Source organism: Pongo abelii, chromosome 6 (genome assembly GCF_028885655.2).
Source record: "Pongo abelii isolate AG06213 chromosome 6, NHGRI_mPonAbe1-v2.0_pri, whole genome shotgun sequence".
In the NCBI taxonomy this organism is placed as follows: domain Eukaryota; kingdom Metazoa; phylum Chordata; class Mammalia; order Primates; family Hominidae; genus Pongo; species Pongo abelii.
In genome coordinates this window covers 120,458,959-120,475,995 of record NC_071991.2, presented here as the reverse complement: position 1 = coordinate 120,475,995, position 17,037 = coordinate 120,458,959, and the positions used below count along the sequence as shown (strand labels likewise).

The 17,037-nt window shown below is 37.1% G+C and overlaps 1 protein-coding gene across 3 annotated transcripts in view; it reads left to right on the top strand.

The window, feature by feature from the left end:
• The window catches only part of SLC13A1 (solute carrier family 13 member 1), an 85,807-nt gene that overhangs the window by 42,427 nt on the left and 26,343 nt on the right, over positions 1 to 17,037 (top strand). For 2 of the 3 annotated variants that reach the window (XM_024249321.2, NM_001132935.1), the window contains 1 exon segment: positions 10,648 to 10,799. In XM_024249321.2, the coding sequence (XP_024105089.2) occupies positions 10,648 to 10,799 (152 nt within the window). 3 annotated transcript variants of the gene reach the window in all.

Genomic DNA, 17,037 nt, shown 5'->3' with positions numbered 1-17,037 from the left:
TATACCAAGCTCTCCTTGCAACATGATAAACTGAAATCTGAAATCCTGTTTTAAATCCAGCTTTAAAATTATTGTTGCACTTTAAAAGATTGTTTTTAACATTTTAAATAGCATCTCATTTAGCAGGGAATCTGATTTGTCATGCTGCTGGATAGACAAATATTCTATGTTATTACATTTTGTTTCGGTCATTTTTACAACTAGAAAGAACAAGGTTTTTCTCAGTGGCACACACACACAAACACACATACACATATGCTTTTTCCTAAGAAAGTACAAGGGAAGTTTCTAAATAGTTAACATTTAGGGCAATAAAATTTTTTAAGTAAATACTGGATTTAATCATGACTTTTAACATTTCTGAAAAATAGAGTTTATTTATAAAGAGGCCTCATGTCCTTAATGCCACATTTTAAACATCTTTTTATTCATCACACACACAATAAATGTTTATTACTTTATAAACATATCCAAATTCACAATATGTAATAGTTCTTTATTAACTATGGTGGATATAAATTCTATTTCAAAGAGTCATATCTATAACTTAAATTTTACTACCAACTCCTCTGAATTCTTCAGGTTTTTACTGATTATATTTTCACTAGATCTTCATGAAGAGTTCGTACCAGCTGTAAGGGGAAGATTCTCTCCTACAATTTCTTGCTATTCACTTATCTAGTACTTTCATTCAATAATTTCTTTACAGAAGGACATGGGGAGAGTTTAGGTATCCCTTGTAAGAAAGCAGAAACACAGGAAAGCATTGCAGAGTGATACTGAGGCCCAGCTGAGGTCAGAGGTTGTGGATTTCTCATAGCACCAGTGAGCTTGGCCAAGGGATTTTCTCCAGTGGCATCCAAGAGAGCATAGAAGTTGATTTTCGTATTAAGCTGAAGTTCAGGGTCTGTAAAGATGGGAATAGCAAAATGATAAGCCTGCTGGGATGCTGAAGGCACAGCAGGAGAGTTGTCAGTGATTCATCTGAAGGGATAGGTTGGCCCTGGTAAAGAATGAGGCCTTGAGAAGGGCTAGAAGGACTTGAGCTCCTGACAGGGCCAAAGAGAAGGCATGGAGAAGAAAAGGGATGGGAAAACCAAAGGGATCAACTATTGTGGTCAGAGCTTCGTCTAATAAAGAATCCATTATTATAAAAAAAATAAGAATTTCTTTACAGAAATAATCTTCTTATAGACATTTTAAACCATTAAAACACTGTAGGAAGGCTGGTTTAATTAAATAACATAATCTGTTATTAACTTAACTGAGGACCTTTAAACTCAATATGCAGACCAAAAGGACAGGTTCCCACTGTCTCAATTCCTCTGTGCACTATGGAACTTCCACTCTCCTGTTCCCTTTTTAGTTACGTCACCTACCAACATAAGGACCACGAAAGCACCAAAGTCAAAAGTGGGGATTAATTATTAGTAAATATTTATTTCTTTATTTTTGAAATGTAAAAGATAAATATTGCATCTTCCATTAAGATGGCAGATTAAATAGGCCCATGTGTTACCACTGTTCTAAGTCTACATTAAAACAAGAAGAAATAGACTTTCAAATATAATCCAAATTATATAAACATCAAGAGAAGACATAACAGCAAAATCATTTTGGAAGCTGGAAAGTTAAAGGATGAGTGGAAAATAACCCCATTAACCCCAGTAATCCCATGGAAGCTGAATCCTAAATCGGTAATGAGAAAAGCCAATAAACAATTCAATTTCCATAGCAGCAGGCTTCAACGTTTTTAAAATGTTGAAAAGCAGGAGGAAGAAAAAATTGCTTGTGAAGCAGTTAAATCTTCTGCTTTCTTCCCCAAATCCACATGGATGCAACAGCTTCTAATCCACCAAACAGAAATATGATCTTCAGACAAGGGAAAACGGGATAAGGAGAACCAGATCCAGTTCTGGGCTGGGGGAGGGTGTCACAAGGAAAACAGGGGTACTGAGTGATAGCTTATAAGTTGAAAATGGAGAACCTGGCCTTCTATCTACACTGGTCCAGGAGCCAGGTCGATGCCTTTCAGGTGTCAGCAGGCAGAAGGCCAGATGATGCTTCCTTGGAGAACACAATCAGCGTTAAGAGAGATGAAAACATTGACCTTAGAATTTTCTCAAAAGAAGGCCAAGTCAGATAACATTACAGTGAAGCTTACAGGCAACAACAAATCCCAAAATACGAGTGCAGAGCTTCTACACAAATATTCACTGCCTGAAATGTGAGCAGACAACCAAAAATTCCTGGATATCCGATGAAAGCCTCAATTATGAAAGAGAGAGTGCCAAATAAATAAAAAGAAAAAAGAGCAATTTGCAGGAAACAGAGACTATGCAAGAAGAAGAAACTATAAAAAAGAAAATATCATTAATATAATCAGAGAGGTAAACAAATAAATTACTTGTATTTATGAAATACAAATAGTATTCTATAAAAGAGAATCAAGAAGGCAAAAATACAAAATATGTAAATATAAAACAAAGTATAAATGTAAAATATAGAGATATAAAAGCATAAATGGAAAATTCAGTAGACAAAACAGAAAGAAACAGAATAAACAGGAAATAAGAGGAGTTTCCAAAAAAGAATAGGAAAAAAGAGAAGAGTATATTAAAAATTCAAGAAAGTTTCTACAATGGAAGAGTACTAGTTTTATGATTAAAGGACTCACTAAATGTCATCAAAATGAATGAAGCAGACCCACACAGGGCAGGTCTGTTTTAAAATCTTTGAGATTTCAGAATACTATCAGATGACCCTAAAAGCTCTCAAAAAGGAAGACACACTAATTCCTTACAAAGGATCAAAAATATGAATGACTGAATACTTCTCCCCAGCAGCACTACTCAGAGACAGCAGAAAAACTGCCTTCAAAATTCTAAGTAACATTTATTTCCAACCTAGAGTCAATATCCAGTCAGACTTTTGATGAAATAAGAGGGTAGACTTAAGTCTAGATAGCTCTTTGCAGTTCTAGAGAAAAAATGACTAGGTTTAGGACAGGAAAGGAGGCCCTGAAAGAGATGTCATCAAGACAATAAAATTGGTAGAATATTCATGTGAATTAGGTATCCTATCACTTGATTGTTCTGAGAGAATGTTTAAGCCACCAGGGAATATTTGGGACTGATTCAGTAGTATGTACTTAAAAAAATAAGCAAGTGAAGGAGGGAAAAGACATATTCTAACTTAGAGAAGGGGCAGGAAAAGTAATGTATATCATATTTCTAGCTGTTAATAGAGCTCTAGGCAACATATTGAAAATGTGAATTCTGTACTATAAGCAACATTATGACAGAGCCATAATTGGAGGATGATACAAAGTATACGTATTCAGTGAAGGAAGCTGTGAAAGAAATCTGCAATCGCTGCCACCAGGTGGCAATAGTGAGTTACAGCTGGACCTGCAGGATTTCTGTTGTGACAGGTCCATTGTGATGATGTCATTGGATTCTGCATTTGGTCATGTCCTCATAGAAAATTTTTCAGTTACTTGGAAGAAGATGTGGAAGGCATACTCCACATGTATGGTAGACAGAAGGGATTGAATAAAAACACAATAGGTTACCATTGTGGTAAAAGCAGTATGAAATGGAACTCAAATGTAGTTTTAAAAATTCATATAAGTAAGGTATTCTGGAAGGCAAGTTGGTACACGGGAAATTCACTGAGAGAGAACTCATAGACATGGATTCTGCTTTCAAGTCTGTAGTAATCAGCTGGGTCACACTTGAGACTCATTTTGCTCTTCTGAAATATTAGGTCTTTACACCAGATAATCTCTAACTACCTGTCTGCCCTAATAGTCTATAATTCCTTTATATGTTAAAAAAAAAACCTTATTTCTGGCTATAAAAGTTACAAAAAGTATCAAGAAGGTGGAAGATACCCCTAATCTCATGATTAAGAAATAACTATTGTTAATATTTTGATATATTTCATTTCAGCCACATATATATATGTTTCATTTCAGGCACATGTGTGTATATAGAAATATTTTTTGTTTTAAAATTTTACATCATTTTGTACTTTTCATTTCACATAAATATCCTTATATAACACAAGTACTTTTCCATTCATAATATACTTGTGACAATGTCCTGTGGCCACAGGCTGAAACTACTATCTGAGCAGAAGACTAAAGATTAATCTGCTGTGATTCCTGCCCCCTTTGTATAATTTCTGTACCACTAGTTGGCTCATTTAGTGGCTCATATCAGGCTTTCTTAAGAGCCCTATTCTCCAGCTCAGTGCCCTCTACTACTGTCCCTCTGGTCCTCATGCTTTACCCTTTACTTCAGTATCATCTCTTCTGTGTTCAGCCCAGTGAACACAAGCACTCGGTAAAAATAACAATAAATCTGAATGCATGGAGCTCATGTTTACTGGCTAGATTAAAAAAATGTTGCATTCACCATTCCACTTCAAAAACTCCTCCTCTTAACCTTTAATTTGCATGATGATATATTAGTGTTAGCATTTACTGTAGAATTTTTACCGTGAATTTTAATGCCTTTATAAATTGTTGATGATATTTGCATAAACATCAGCTCATGTGCAGTAGCAATAATGTATATTTTAAAGGTCCTTATTAATAAAAAATGTGTGGTTAATTCGTAAGGCATAAAGCATGGCAAACATATTAACCTGTTTCTGTTTTGATTTTTTTGTTTTATATCATCCAATGTCTTTTAATAATTCTATATATATGCATATATTTACAGTTAAGCTTTTATATGAAATCCAATTTTTTCTTTATTTATATTTTTGAAAGTTTTAAGGTGGCAAAGAGAAATCATATAAACGTTGCATATTTTAAGTTTCCATTCTTATTATCAATTTAATAATATTCAAATTGTGCATCACTTTCTGGTTTGTGTTTGAAGTCTTTCCTATAGTAAAATATTTAATGTTAAGCCTCAAATTTCAATTGTCACTTTGTATGACTCATAAGAATTTTTAAACTTATTTCCCTATCTTATTTACATACCACTTATTTTGTGTCAAATTTCAATGGAATGTTTTATCATATAGAAAATACAAATGATTTCTATGTATAAAATATAAGGGAAAGGGAGATGTTTGTAAATTAGTTTATTTTGGGTGAAGCATAGAGTCCTTTGTGGGCTGACCTTAAAGTTAATTAGAAAGTAAAAGGTAAATTACAATCCAATGCACCTGACCCTGCCATGCTAAATGCCATTTTCGTATCTATGATGACTTTTAGTGAGTAGTAATTTTTTCCTTATCATGACTTTTCAAAAAGATATTTTAATAATGTCTCAAATAGTATGTTTATCTATGGAAGATGGCATTTCTTCTGTTCATCCTGGAGAAGGGAGAACCCTTGTACAATGTTAGTAGCAATGTAAATTGGTGCAACCACTGTGGAAAACAATATAGAGATTCCTTAAAAAATTAGAAAAAAATTAGAAGTACCATGTGGTCCAGCAATCTCACTTCTGGATATATGTACCCCCAAAATGAAATCAGTATGTCAAAGATATATCTGCTTCACCATTTTCATTGCAGCATTATTCACAATAGCCAAGCTATGGGAACAACTTAAGTGTTCCTTGATAGATGATGAATGGATAAAGAAAATGTGGCCTGAATTACTGTAACAATCCTTTTATGGTTGTCCTTGCATTAATTCTTGCCTATTTCAGACCTCTCCTATATACAGCAGCCTAAAAAGTATGTACAAATTTATTTAAGAAATACATAAACACAAGAAGACAAAAGATAAAAAGTGTTTGTATATTCCTTAACTACATTTAGATTTTTGTTTAAAGGCTGTAGTCTGTAGAATGAGTCTGTAACAGGCAAGAATTGATGCAAGAAGATCCATAAACACACTATTTCATTAACCTAGGCTAGAGATAATGTTGACTGAGACCAGGGTGACAACAGCGGAGATGGAGAAAATTGAACAGAGTCCAGGCATATTTCAGTAGATACAATTGACAGAATTTGATGGGATGAGGAAGATAATGTTTTTGAGGAGGACAAGCAATATATTACAGCAGAGTGGCTGAGAGTATGAGCTCTAAAGCAAGATTGCATGGTTTCAAAACCCAAGTCTGTCATTTTCAGGCTCTGGGACCTCGAACAATTCACTTAACTTCTCTATGTCTTTTATTTATAAAATGACATTATAATTGTACCCACCTCATTGCATTGTAAGACTTAAATGAATTAAAACATTTAATTGATTTTAACTTGGACCAGTGCTTATTACATGCTAAGGACACTATAAGTGTTTATTATAGTGATGGTGAGGCCATCAGCTTATATAAGTGATCCTGACGAACTAGGTTTGACAAAAGAAGTAATAGCATTGGTCCTGAACATTTTCAGATTGGAGTTTTATTGAAGACATTCCATATATATATATATAGATTATATAATAGAATATATATATTAGTGTATATATATTAGTATATATATTAGAATATGATAGTATATATAGAATATATACACACACACATACACATACATACACACACATATATATACACATATATATTCAAATATTGAATATATACATATTCAAATGTTGAATTCAAATATTGAGTATATCTATATTCAAATACATATATAGTTTTGTTTTGTTTTGAGACGGGTCTTGCTCTATTGCTCAGGCTGGAGTGTGGAGTGCAGTGGTGCAATCTCGACTCACTGCAACCTCCGCCTCCCAGGTTCAAAAAATTCTCCTTCCTCAGTCTCCAAAGTAGCAGGGATTACAGGTGCCTGCAACCACGCATGGCTAATTTTTGTATTTTTAGTAGAGACAGGGTTTCACCATGTTGACCAGGCTGGTCTAGAATCCTGACCTCAAGTAATCCACCTGCCTCGGCTTCCCAAAGTGGTGAGACTCCAGGCATGAGCCACTGTGCCTGGCCCTCAAATTATGTTGAACAGGCAGTTGAATACATGGGTCTAGATGGAGGAGCCTGGCTGAAGACAGAAGTTTGGTGATCTGGCATAAAAATAGTCATTAAATCAATAAAAATAAGATATTTTTAAAGGAGAAACATTAGAGTGAGGAGAGGCAAGGGCCTGTGACAGTTTAAAGAAATTCCTGTTTTAAGGAAGGATGGAAGGCAAAAAAAACTGGCAAGGGAGACAGAAAAACAGACAGAGATAGAAAAACCCAAAGAGTGAGATATCACAGAAACTCAAAGCAGAGTTTTTTCAGTAAAAACAAGAGACAAACTCTTTTAGATTCTTGCTAAGGGGACTACAAAGTTGAGATTGAAAGGTTCCTATTGAACTTAGCACTGAGGAGATTACTGATAATCACAGGAAGTGCATTGTGGGTGGAATGAGGAGACAAGCAAGATGGAAGCATTTAAGAAAATGGAGTCAGTGAATGTAAACAATTCTTTTGAGTAGTTTGGCTGTGAAAATGGAGATGAGTTAGGGCAATAGTTTACTTGAAAGGAGGGTTAAGAAGTCTTTCTTGTTTTTCTTCTGTAAAGATGGCTCAAAAATAATTAAATGTTGATGAAAATTCCAATAGTCTGTAGTGGAAGGTTTCTGAGAAAACCTGAGAGACTGTGGTCCAGAAACAAGAAGTTGGAGGAGAAACATTGACTCTATTAATTATGTAGAGAACAAGAAGATGGGGCAAATGCAAGTAGGTTTCCACATTTCACAGTGATACCATTGTCTGCTGGCTTCTATTTTCTCTGTGAAGTAGGAGGCAAAGCTACTTGCAAAGACTGAGAAGGAGCATTAGGAGGGATGTATAGAGATAATAAAGAAGGTTTTACATTTCCTTGTGGAAACAGGTAGAGTAATTTGGTTATGCAAACACAGTAGGGTAGAGGAGCAACATCATTACAGCATTGGATGTTTGTGATCATGAATGATCCCGTCTGCTCTACTGTGCATGTAATTTTTAACAACAGTAGCTGGCTACTCAGAAGCAGACATGACATGGAGAGAGAGCATGGTTGGGTTTATAAATCAGTTGGAATTTTCATAAAGAACTACCATTCAAGAAAAGACAAGAAAGAGAGTTTGGAGTTTTGTTAGGAAAATTTATTGAAATGGTGTACCATGGAATCTAAACTGAATAAGGATGGAAGTAAAGAAAGGAGAGGACCATAACTGGGCATAACTACATACTTCATTGACTTAGATTTGCCAGTGTAGTTGAAGGACTGTAGAGATAGAATTAATTCAACAGCAAAGTTGGAAGAAGAAACTGTGATAACTGTGCCAATTTCTTGATAACTAGGATGGTAAAATGATACTCTTTCTACCCCTGAGTAACTATAACATCAAGCACACACTTAGGTATTTTTGCATTTCATTTCCATAGTATGTGCAAATGAGGTGACCAAAAAACAGTTTTAGACTCTTAAACTTAGTGTTTAAAATGAGAAGGCTGAGAGATAGTCTGCTTATGGAGAAAGCTGGAGTATTTCCCCAGTGCCCTGACCCCCTGCCACTTGTACCATCACAGTCGAAAGAAGGGAAGAGTCTCCTACTTAACAAGGTGAGATAGATGTTAAGAAACTACTACTTGGAGGACTTGCTATCTACCACCCTAGACTTAGAAAAGGTCAATGGATTAGTGTTTGACACATTCTTGAAAAATCATAAAGTAAAAACTTGTGGCTGAATTTTCTTACCTAATCAAGTTTCAGCTGCACTGTCACTGACAACAGGACAGAGGTGACTGTTTCCCTTGGACCAGATGTAGGAAACATGTGGGAGGAGTGTCATTTGGGATCATTTGAAAGGCAATTTCCTCCAGAAGGGATTTTTGACAGCATAAGTGGATTTCAACATAAAGAGACCAGGTAGACTATCACATGCAGACACCATGAGTGTGTCATACGCCACCAGGCAGAAGATGTGTATTACTTACATAGAAAGAACAACAATCTGATGTTCTTATTTGGATAATAGGAGTCTCACAAAATCCCATAAAATTGCCCACTAGATGGAGTCATTTCAAACATTCGCCATGCCTGCAAAGTACTAATACCATTTTAAAATTAATACACAGTCAAATAAGACTTCTCCTAATCCTTACCACTCCTCTCCTGATCCTGTTCTTCTCTTGACATTCCAAATGTTGAAGGTTTAAAAACTGAGTGTAGCAAGTGGTGAGAAGAATTGGAACTAGGAGAGAAAGAGAAAGTCAAATTCACAAACCTCCTTCCAGCTATGGGCTTTCAAGTAGGCCTGATCTAGGGGATAAGAGAATGCTTAAGTTTAAAATTTGGGATTTTTCTTATTAAATAGGGCACTGTTTATTTTAACTACTGAAATGAAGCTATTCTTCTGACTAAACATAACTGAAAAATTATTCATTAAATGAAATGACCGGAAAAGTTATTGGTTCTTCTTTGAATTTCACCACAGGAACAGGAAGAATCCAACCAACCAAGGGTGTTTACAGGGTCATGGGTGAGAAAAAGAATGAAGTTGCTTTTGGCTTACACCCTAGGAAGTCATCTCTTAAATAAAACACTTACATTTGGACTAGTGATTCCCCAAGTGAAACCATTTCAGGATGTGCCATTGTCCAAGGTGTAACTACAGGGGTGGGGTGACTGAGGTGGAGAACTGAAAATCGTTGGAAATGAGATAAAAAATCTGTGAGGCCAGGATATTTGAAGGGCTATTCATGAGCATAGTGTAGTCATTCAGTCACTGACAAGATTTGGAGTAAGGAAGATGATTATGTGCTGAGTGCAAATGTCATCTTAAATGACAGTGGGTGACCAGGAGATCAAAATGTAATGGTCAAAGGAATGGGGAGAGAAAGAGATATCCAAGTTACATGATCCTTAAAAAAAGGATTTATTTTTTTTTTGTGAGTGGAGGATTAATGTTCTGGAAAAGACAGTGGGAGCAAAGAGGACACTGACTTATCTCTCAATGCTGAGGTATATGGTGTTGAAAACATTCTATTTCAGAAGTAATATCCCCTGGGAACCATTCATTAAGGTGTGTAGGTGGGGAAACCCTTCTTAAAGAAGTTTAGGGACTTATTGAGTATGTACCACCAGTATCAACAGAAAAATAATGAAAAGCTTTGGGAGTAGCGGTGAGAAGGAAAGACTTGGGGGAAGAGCTGGGTAAGAGACAAGAAAGAAGGATGAAGAAATGAACAAAATTGGGTTTTTAAAATATTTCAGTGGTTTCAGCTTAAATACTTTTATTGCTACATCTCTATTGATGGAAAGATAAATGCTGTATTAGTCAGCTCACATCACCATAACAAAACACCACAGACTAAGTGGCTTAAACAATAAAAATTTATTTCTCACAGTTCTAAAGACTGGATCAGGGTCTGGCATGGTCAGTGTCTGGTAAGGGCTCTCTCCAGGCATTGCAGACAGCCGCCTTCTTGTGGCTTTCTCCATAGCAGAGAGAGAGAGAGAGAGAGGAATTAAGCTTTCTGATGTGTACTCTTATAAGGACATAATCCTACCAGACCAGGGCCACATCCTCAAAGGAAGGCCCAGTATCTTCCAAATGCCCCATTGCCAAATACAATCACATCAGGAGTTAGGGTTTCAACATATGAATTGGTGAGTGTGGTGGGACACAAACATTCAGTCCATAACAAATATAGAGCAGTTCTCATGGTACTTTTTTGTTGTTGTTGAACAGACCTCAGGCATGGGAACCAAATACCGAACAAAGAAGGGCCACATGACGTGTAAACTTATGTGTTTGTGCATTGCCTACTCTTCTACCATTGGTGGACTGACAACAATCACTGGTACCTCCACCAACTTGATCTTTGCAGAGTATTTCAATACGTAAGTAACCTTATTGGATTGGTGATTTAACATAAGGGTAGCACACAAATTATAAAAATTATTCTTACCTGATTCAGAGAATCCAAGTACAGAGACGTTATGTTAACTCTCCCTTGTTTCCCTTCAGGACATCTATAGATCTACAGACCTTCCTTTGTACTGAGAATTAAATATTCAGGGAATACTGAATTAACTTGTGCCAACAGATTTCCCAGGTCAGCTCAGAGGAGATAACTCTTGGCTGACCACTCCAAACAAACACGAAAAACATTTTTCATTGAAAATAATACCACAAATGGTAGTTAACTAAAGTGAAAAGGAATAATTTTCTTGGGACAATTTATGTAGGGTTTGGAGACCAACATGTGAACTGAAATAATGAATGGTGAACAGAGGTATTAATTATGGACGGCTTGGCTTTGGAATTCAAAAAAGATTTGAAAGATTGAACAATTACAATAAGTGTCAGTAATAAAGTATTCTACAAACAGATATATGACTCAATATGTTTGGAACTGTGATGACAGTTCATTGCAGAAATGGGAAACTGTGGATTCAACAGGTAGAACACTTGGGTTAAAAAATCCTCAATTTGCAGGTACTTACATTGTGAATTATTTTACTTACTTATTTATTTTTTTGAGACAGGGTCTCACTCTGCTGCCCAGGCTGGAGGACAGTGGTGCGATCTCAGTTCACTGCAACTTTTGCCAAGTGATTGTCGTGCCTCAGCCTCCCGAGTAGCTGGGATTACAGGCATGCACCATAATACCCAGCTAATTTTTGTACTTTTAGTAGACACGGGGTTTTGCCATGTTGGCCAGGCTGGTCTCAAACTCCTGATCTCAAGTGATCCACCTGCCTTGGCCTCCCAAAGTGCTAGGATTATAGGCATGAGCCACTGCACCCGGCACATTATGAATTTAACAACAAAAAGGTCCATGATTCTCCCAAGACTTAATTTTTTCGTATGTAAAATAGTCACAGTTCATAGGGTTATTGTGAGAATTCAATGAAGTAAACTATGTAAAAATATTTTGCGCTATGTAAGTATCATTGAAACAATAGTATGAAAGTCCATGGTGTCATATGAGCACTCAGACTGGTTCTACTAAAAGAACAGATAATAATCAGAATTTCAAGAAGATAGACAGGATTGAGAAAGCCTAGGAACAGGATTTGGGTTCACAGAAAAATTAGAGTTTAGAGGCAGGAAAACTACTCTCTGGAAGTAGATTCATAGACTCTATGAATTTTCTGAAATTATTTGCAAAATGTTGTGCATGCATGGATTCCCTAAGAAATCCAAGACTCAAAGAATGTCAATCTCCATTCTAGAAAGAATGGGTGTTTGTGTTCAAAGAACATTGGTATAGGAGTTTAGGATCAATATTACACAGACCTCCAAGAGTATTGTTTCTATGAATACACAGCCATTATCTACACTCCAATTACTGACTTAGAAAACTTTAAAAGGTTTTTGGTTTATAAATGAGAGGCTTCTGAAATTCACAGTACCAGTGAGGATTTATCCAATGTATCCCCTAATTTAAGACAAGAAATGCACCTGACATCTTTTTGAAAATGACTTATATCCTTTCTCATGAATTCTCCAAGGGAAGAGATTCCACATCTTAGTTCCTGTTTGTGAATTTCTTTTTCTAATATCCAGACCAAATTCTTATGCTTCATCTTTGTTGATATTAGAGAAGTGCTGGTTTCCATCATTCACATGAAATTAGTTGATACAGTCAAGTAATTCATATTACTCTGCAAGATCACAATATGGTAAATACTATGGAAGAAATTTTGACATGGCAGAGTTTGGACTTAGACCTCAATTCAGATTTCAAGCCCACCATATGTTAGCTTAACTTCTGTGACTATCAGTTTCCTTTTCTGTAAAATGGGGATGATACTAGAACTTACAACATTATTGAAATAATTAAATGCCATAATGCACATGTGGCTCTAGCAGAGGGTCTGGCACATAGTAACTTGTCAATAATGTTAGCTGTTGTTATTGCCACTGCTCCACTTTTGCCATTGCTGTTAAAAATCTCAGCCTGGATCATGAATGATAAATAGTTAATATTTGGAGGAAAATCCTCTGGAAGTACACACACACAAAATGGAAAAGTAGCTTTATCTCAGAGATAATCAAAACTGTCATCAGTCAAAAGGTTTATAATTGGCCTGCAATTATAGTATCTATAGTGGCATACTATGACACTTAATGCCCAAAATCTGTTCCAAGGTTATAAATTTCCAAGACTACATTCATTCTTTTGAAGCTGTGTTCTGAGTATTTCATGGGTATTAAAGTTACTTGTTTTGCAGTGGGGCATAAGTTGCATATAACATGTAAGTTACATGCAGTGACAATGACTCTTCCTAAGAGTCAACCTTGACGCGTAAACGTGCTTTAGGTCAAAGCACATCTCCGTGTTATGGGGCATCATTTCTACAGTTGTTTTAAAATGCCAAGAAAACATAAAGTTTGTACTCCAGCCTGTGGATGTTTTGTAATATATGTGGCATTTTCTCTTTTTACCTGGGAGCTAAAACTGAGGATATAATGGTTTAATGAACAGAGGTTGTGTTTTAAACTCCTCCTGGGTTAAAAATCCAGTTTGACTACACAATCTGACTTTGAGCAATCCACTTAGCCCCCTAAGACTCAGTTTCTTCCTGTGTAAAATAAAAATTTAATGCTTTCTTCACAGGATTCTTGATAAAATTAAAAGTGCTTAGCTCATCTGCTCATTTCTACCTAACCTCTAAAACTTACAGTGCCCCAAGAGAAGCATTTCCAGTTTCTCTTCTAAATCTCCATTACTCCTTAAATTATCAGACCCATTTCTATGTTTGTAATACCACCTATGTGCTGATAACTACCGATTTTATATCTCTATTCCTGCCCTCTCCTCTGAATTTCAGACTTATTTATCCAGCTGCATTCCAACATGACCACTTCGAAAACTGAGGGACATCTCAAATCATCACATCCCAAAACTGCATGCTTGATCTGCCACCTCTTCCCTGCCCTCCTGCCAATCCGACCTCCCCTCAGACTTCACCATTTCAACATATGACATCTTTTCTCCATTTCCTAGGTTTTATTCCAAATATATCTAAAATCTATTGCCTTCTGTTTATCTTCACATGTAAACTAAAATCTACTCCACTCTACCTACTTCTGAGGGACTTTATCTTCTAATAGGTTTCCCTGTGTATTCCTCTTCTACTGCTACCTTACAAATGGCAATCAACTTAGTGGCTTAAAACAGCACACATTTATTATCTCATTATTTATGTGGGTCAACAGTTCAGGAAGAAAGGGGCAGAGCAAGATGGTGGAATAGAGGGCTCTATGGATAGTACCCTGTGCAAGGACACCAATTTAACATCTATCTACATACAGAAAATCACCTTCATAAGGACCAAAAGTCAGGTGAGCACTCACAGTAGCTCCTTTTAATTTCATATCATTGAAAGAGGCACTGAAGAAGTAGAGAAAACAGTGTAAAATCACAGATGCTGCCCCTCCCTCATTCCCTGGCAGTGGCAGCATGTTGCAGAGAGCATTCTTGTGCTGTGGGGAAAGGAGGAGCCCAGCAATTGTGAGGCATTGAAATCAATGCTGCCCTGTCATAGCAGAAAGAAAAACAGGACCAAACTCAGTAGACGCCCACACACCAAGGGAGCATTTAAACCAGCTGTAGCCAGAGAAGAAGTGCCCATTCTAGCAGTTGGAACTTGACTTCCCACAACCCTCACCACTGCAGGCTAAAGTGTTCTGGGGCCAAAAATAAATCTGAAAGGAAGTCTAGGGCACAAAAACTACAAGTCCTAGGCATCTTCTAGTGCTGAACTCTGCCTAGAGCCAGAGGATGTGTGTGGGGGGAATGTAGTCTACTGGGACAAAAGACAGGGCAGCTAAGGGAGTCCTGACATCCCTCTTCACTAACTCCAGGTTACACAGATTGCAGCTCCAAAAAAAGACTCCTTCCTACTGCTCGAGGAAAGGAGAGGAGAGGGAAGAGTGGAGAGGACTTTGTCTTGCATCTTGGATACCAGCTCAGCCACAGCAAGTTAGGGCACTGGCCCCCTTTCCAGGCTCTAGCTTTAGGATGACGTTTCTAGACACACCCTGGGCCAGAATGAAATCTGTTGTTTTGAAGAAAAAAACCCAGCCTGGGAGGTTGCATCACCTGCTAACTGAAGAGCTCTTCGTCAGCCGGGTGCGGTGGCTCACGACTGTAATCCCAGCACTTTGGGAGGTCGAGGCAGGCGGATCACAAGGTCAGGAGCTCAAAACCAGCCTGGCCAACATAGTAAAACCCCATCTTTTCTTAAAAATACAAAAATTAGCCGGGCATGGTGGCACATATCTGTAGTCCCAGCTACTCGGGAGGCTGAGGCAGGAGAATCGCTTGAATTTGGGAGGCAGAGGTTGTGGTGAGCCAAGATCAGGCTACTGCACTCCAGCCTGGGCAACAGAGTGAGACTCCATCAAAAAAAAAAAAAAAAAAAAAAAAAAAAAGTTCTTGCCCCTGAAAGCAAGACTCAGGAACTACATCAAGGGCTTTCGGTGAGACTCTAGAGACTCTAAGAGTTGCTGGCTTCAGGTGAGAATCAGTGCATTCTTAGCTGTGGTGGCTATGGGTTGAGACTCCTCCTGCTTAACAAAAGCAGAAGGAAAAGTAAAGAGGACTTTGGCTTGCATTTTAGGTGCCAGCTTGGCCACAGGGGTGTAGAGCACCATGCAGGTTCTTAAGGTCTCTGATTCCTTGACTTGGCTCTTGGGTGGCATTTATGGACCTGTCCTGGGAAGAAGGGGGAGTCCTCTGCCCTGAAAGGTGAGTCCCAGGCCAGGCAGTATTCACGCAAGCTGACTGAAGAGCCCTCGGACCTTAAGGGAACATCAGTGGTAGTTTGGCAATTCTCCCCATGGATCTGTGGTGGCAGTGGGCACAGGGTGAGCTTTCACTGCCTTTGGAAAGGGGTGGGAGAGTGAGAAAGACTATGTCTTGTGGTTTGAGTGCTAGCTGAGCCATAGTACATTAGAACATCAAGCCTCACCCTATACATGAAAAATAAAAAGCAAGAAACTAAACCATATCACTAGAGAAACTCACCTTCACTAAAAGCTTCCTTTTATTGAAGGAAGTAGAGATAAAAGGAAGAAAAGACCACAAAACAACCAGAAAATAAATAACAAAATGTCAAGAGTAAGTCCTTACTTATCAATAGTAACATTGAATGTAAGTGGACTAAACTCTCTAATCCAAAGACATAGAGTGGTTACATGGATAAAAAACAAGATCTATTGGACAGTTGCCTACAAGAAACACACTTACCCAACAAAGACACAAGTTGACTGAAAATAAAGAGATAGAAAAAGATATTCCATGCCAATGGAAACCAAAAAGGAGCAGGAGTCACTATACTCATATCAGACAAAATAGATTTAATGACAAAAAGTATAAGAAGAGACAAAGAAGGTCACTATATAATGATAAAGGAGTCAATCCAGCAAGAGGATATAACAGTTGTAAATATACATGCAACCAACATGGGAGCTCCCAGGTATATAAAGCAGATATTATTAGAGCTAGAGAGAGAGGGAGAGAGAGAGAGAAAGAGACATCAATACAATAATAGCTAAAGACTTCAACACCCCACCTTCAGCATTGATGGACCTTCCAAACAGAAAATCAACAAAGAAACATTGGACTTAATCTGCACTATAGGCCAAATGGATCTAATAGATATTTACAGAACATTTCATCAAATGGCTGCAATATACACATTCTTTTCCTCAGCACATGGACCATTCTCAAGGATAGACCATATGTTAGGTCACAAAAGGAGTCTTAAAACATTGAAAAAATTGAAATAATATCAAACATCTTCTCTAACCACAATAGAATAAAGCTAATAATCAAATACAAGAGGAATTTTGGAAACTATAAAAGCACATGAAAATTAAACAATATGCTCCTGAATGACCACTGGGTCAATAAAGAAATTCAGAAGGAAATTGAAAAATTTTTTGAAACAAATGTTAATGGGAACACAACATATCAAAATCTATGGAATACAGCAAAAACAGTACCAAGAGGAAAGTTTATAGCTCTAAGTGCCTACATCAGAAAAAAAAAAGAAAAACTTCAAATAACCTAACGATGCATCTTAAAGAATGAGAAAAGCAAGAGCAAACCAAACCCAAAGT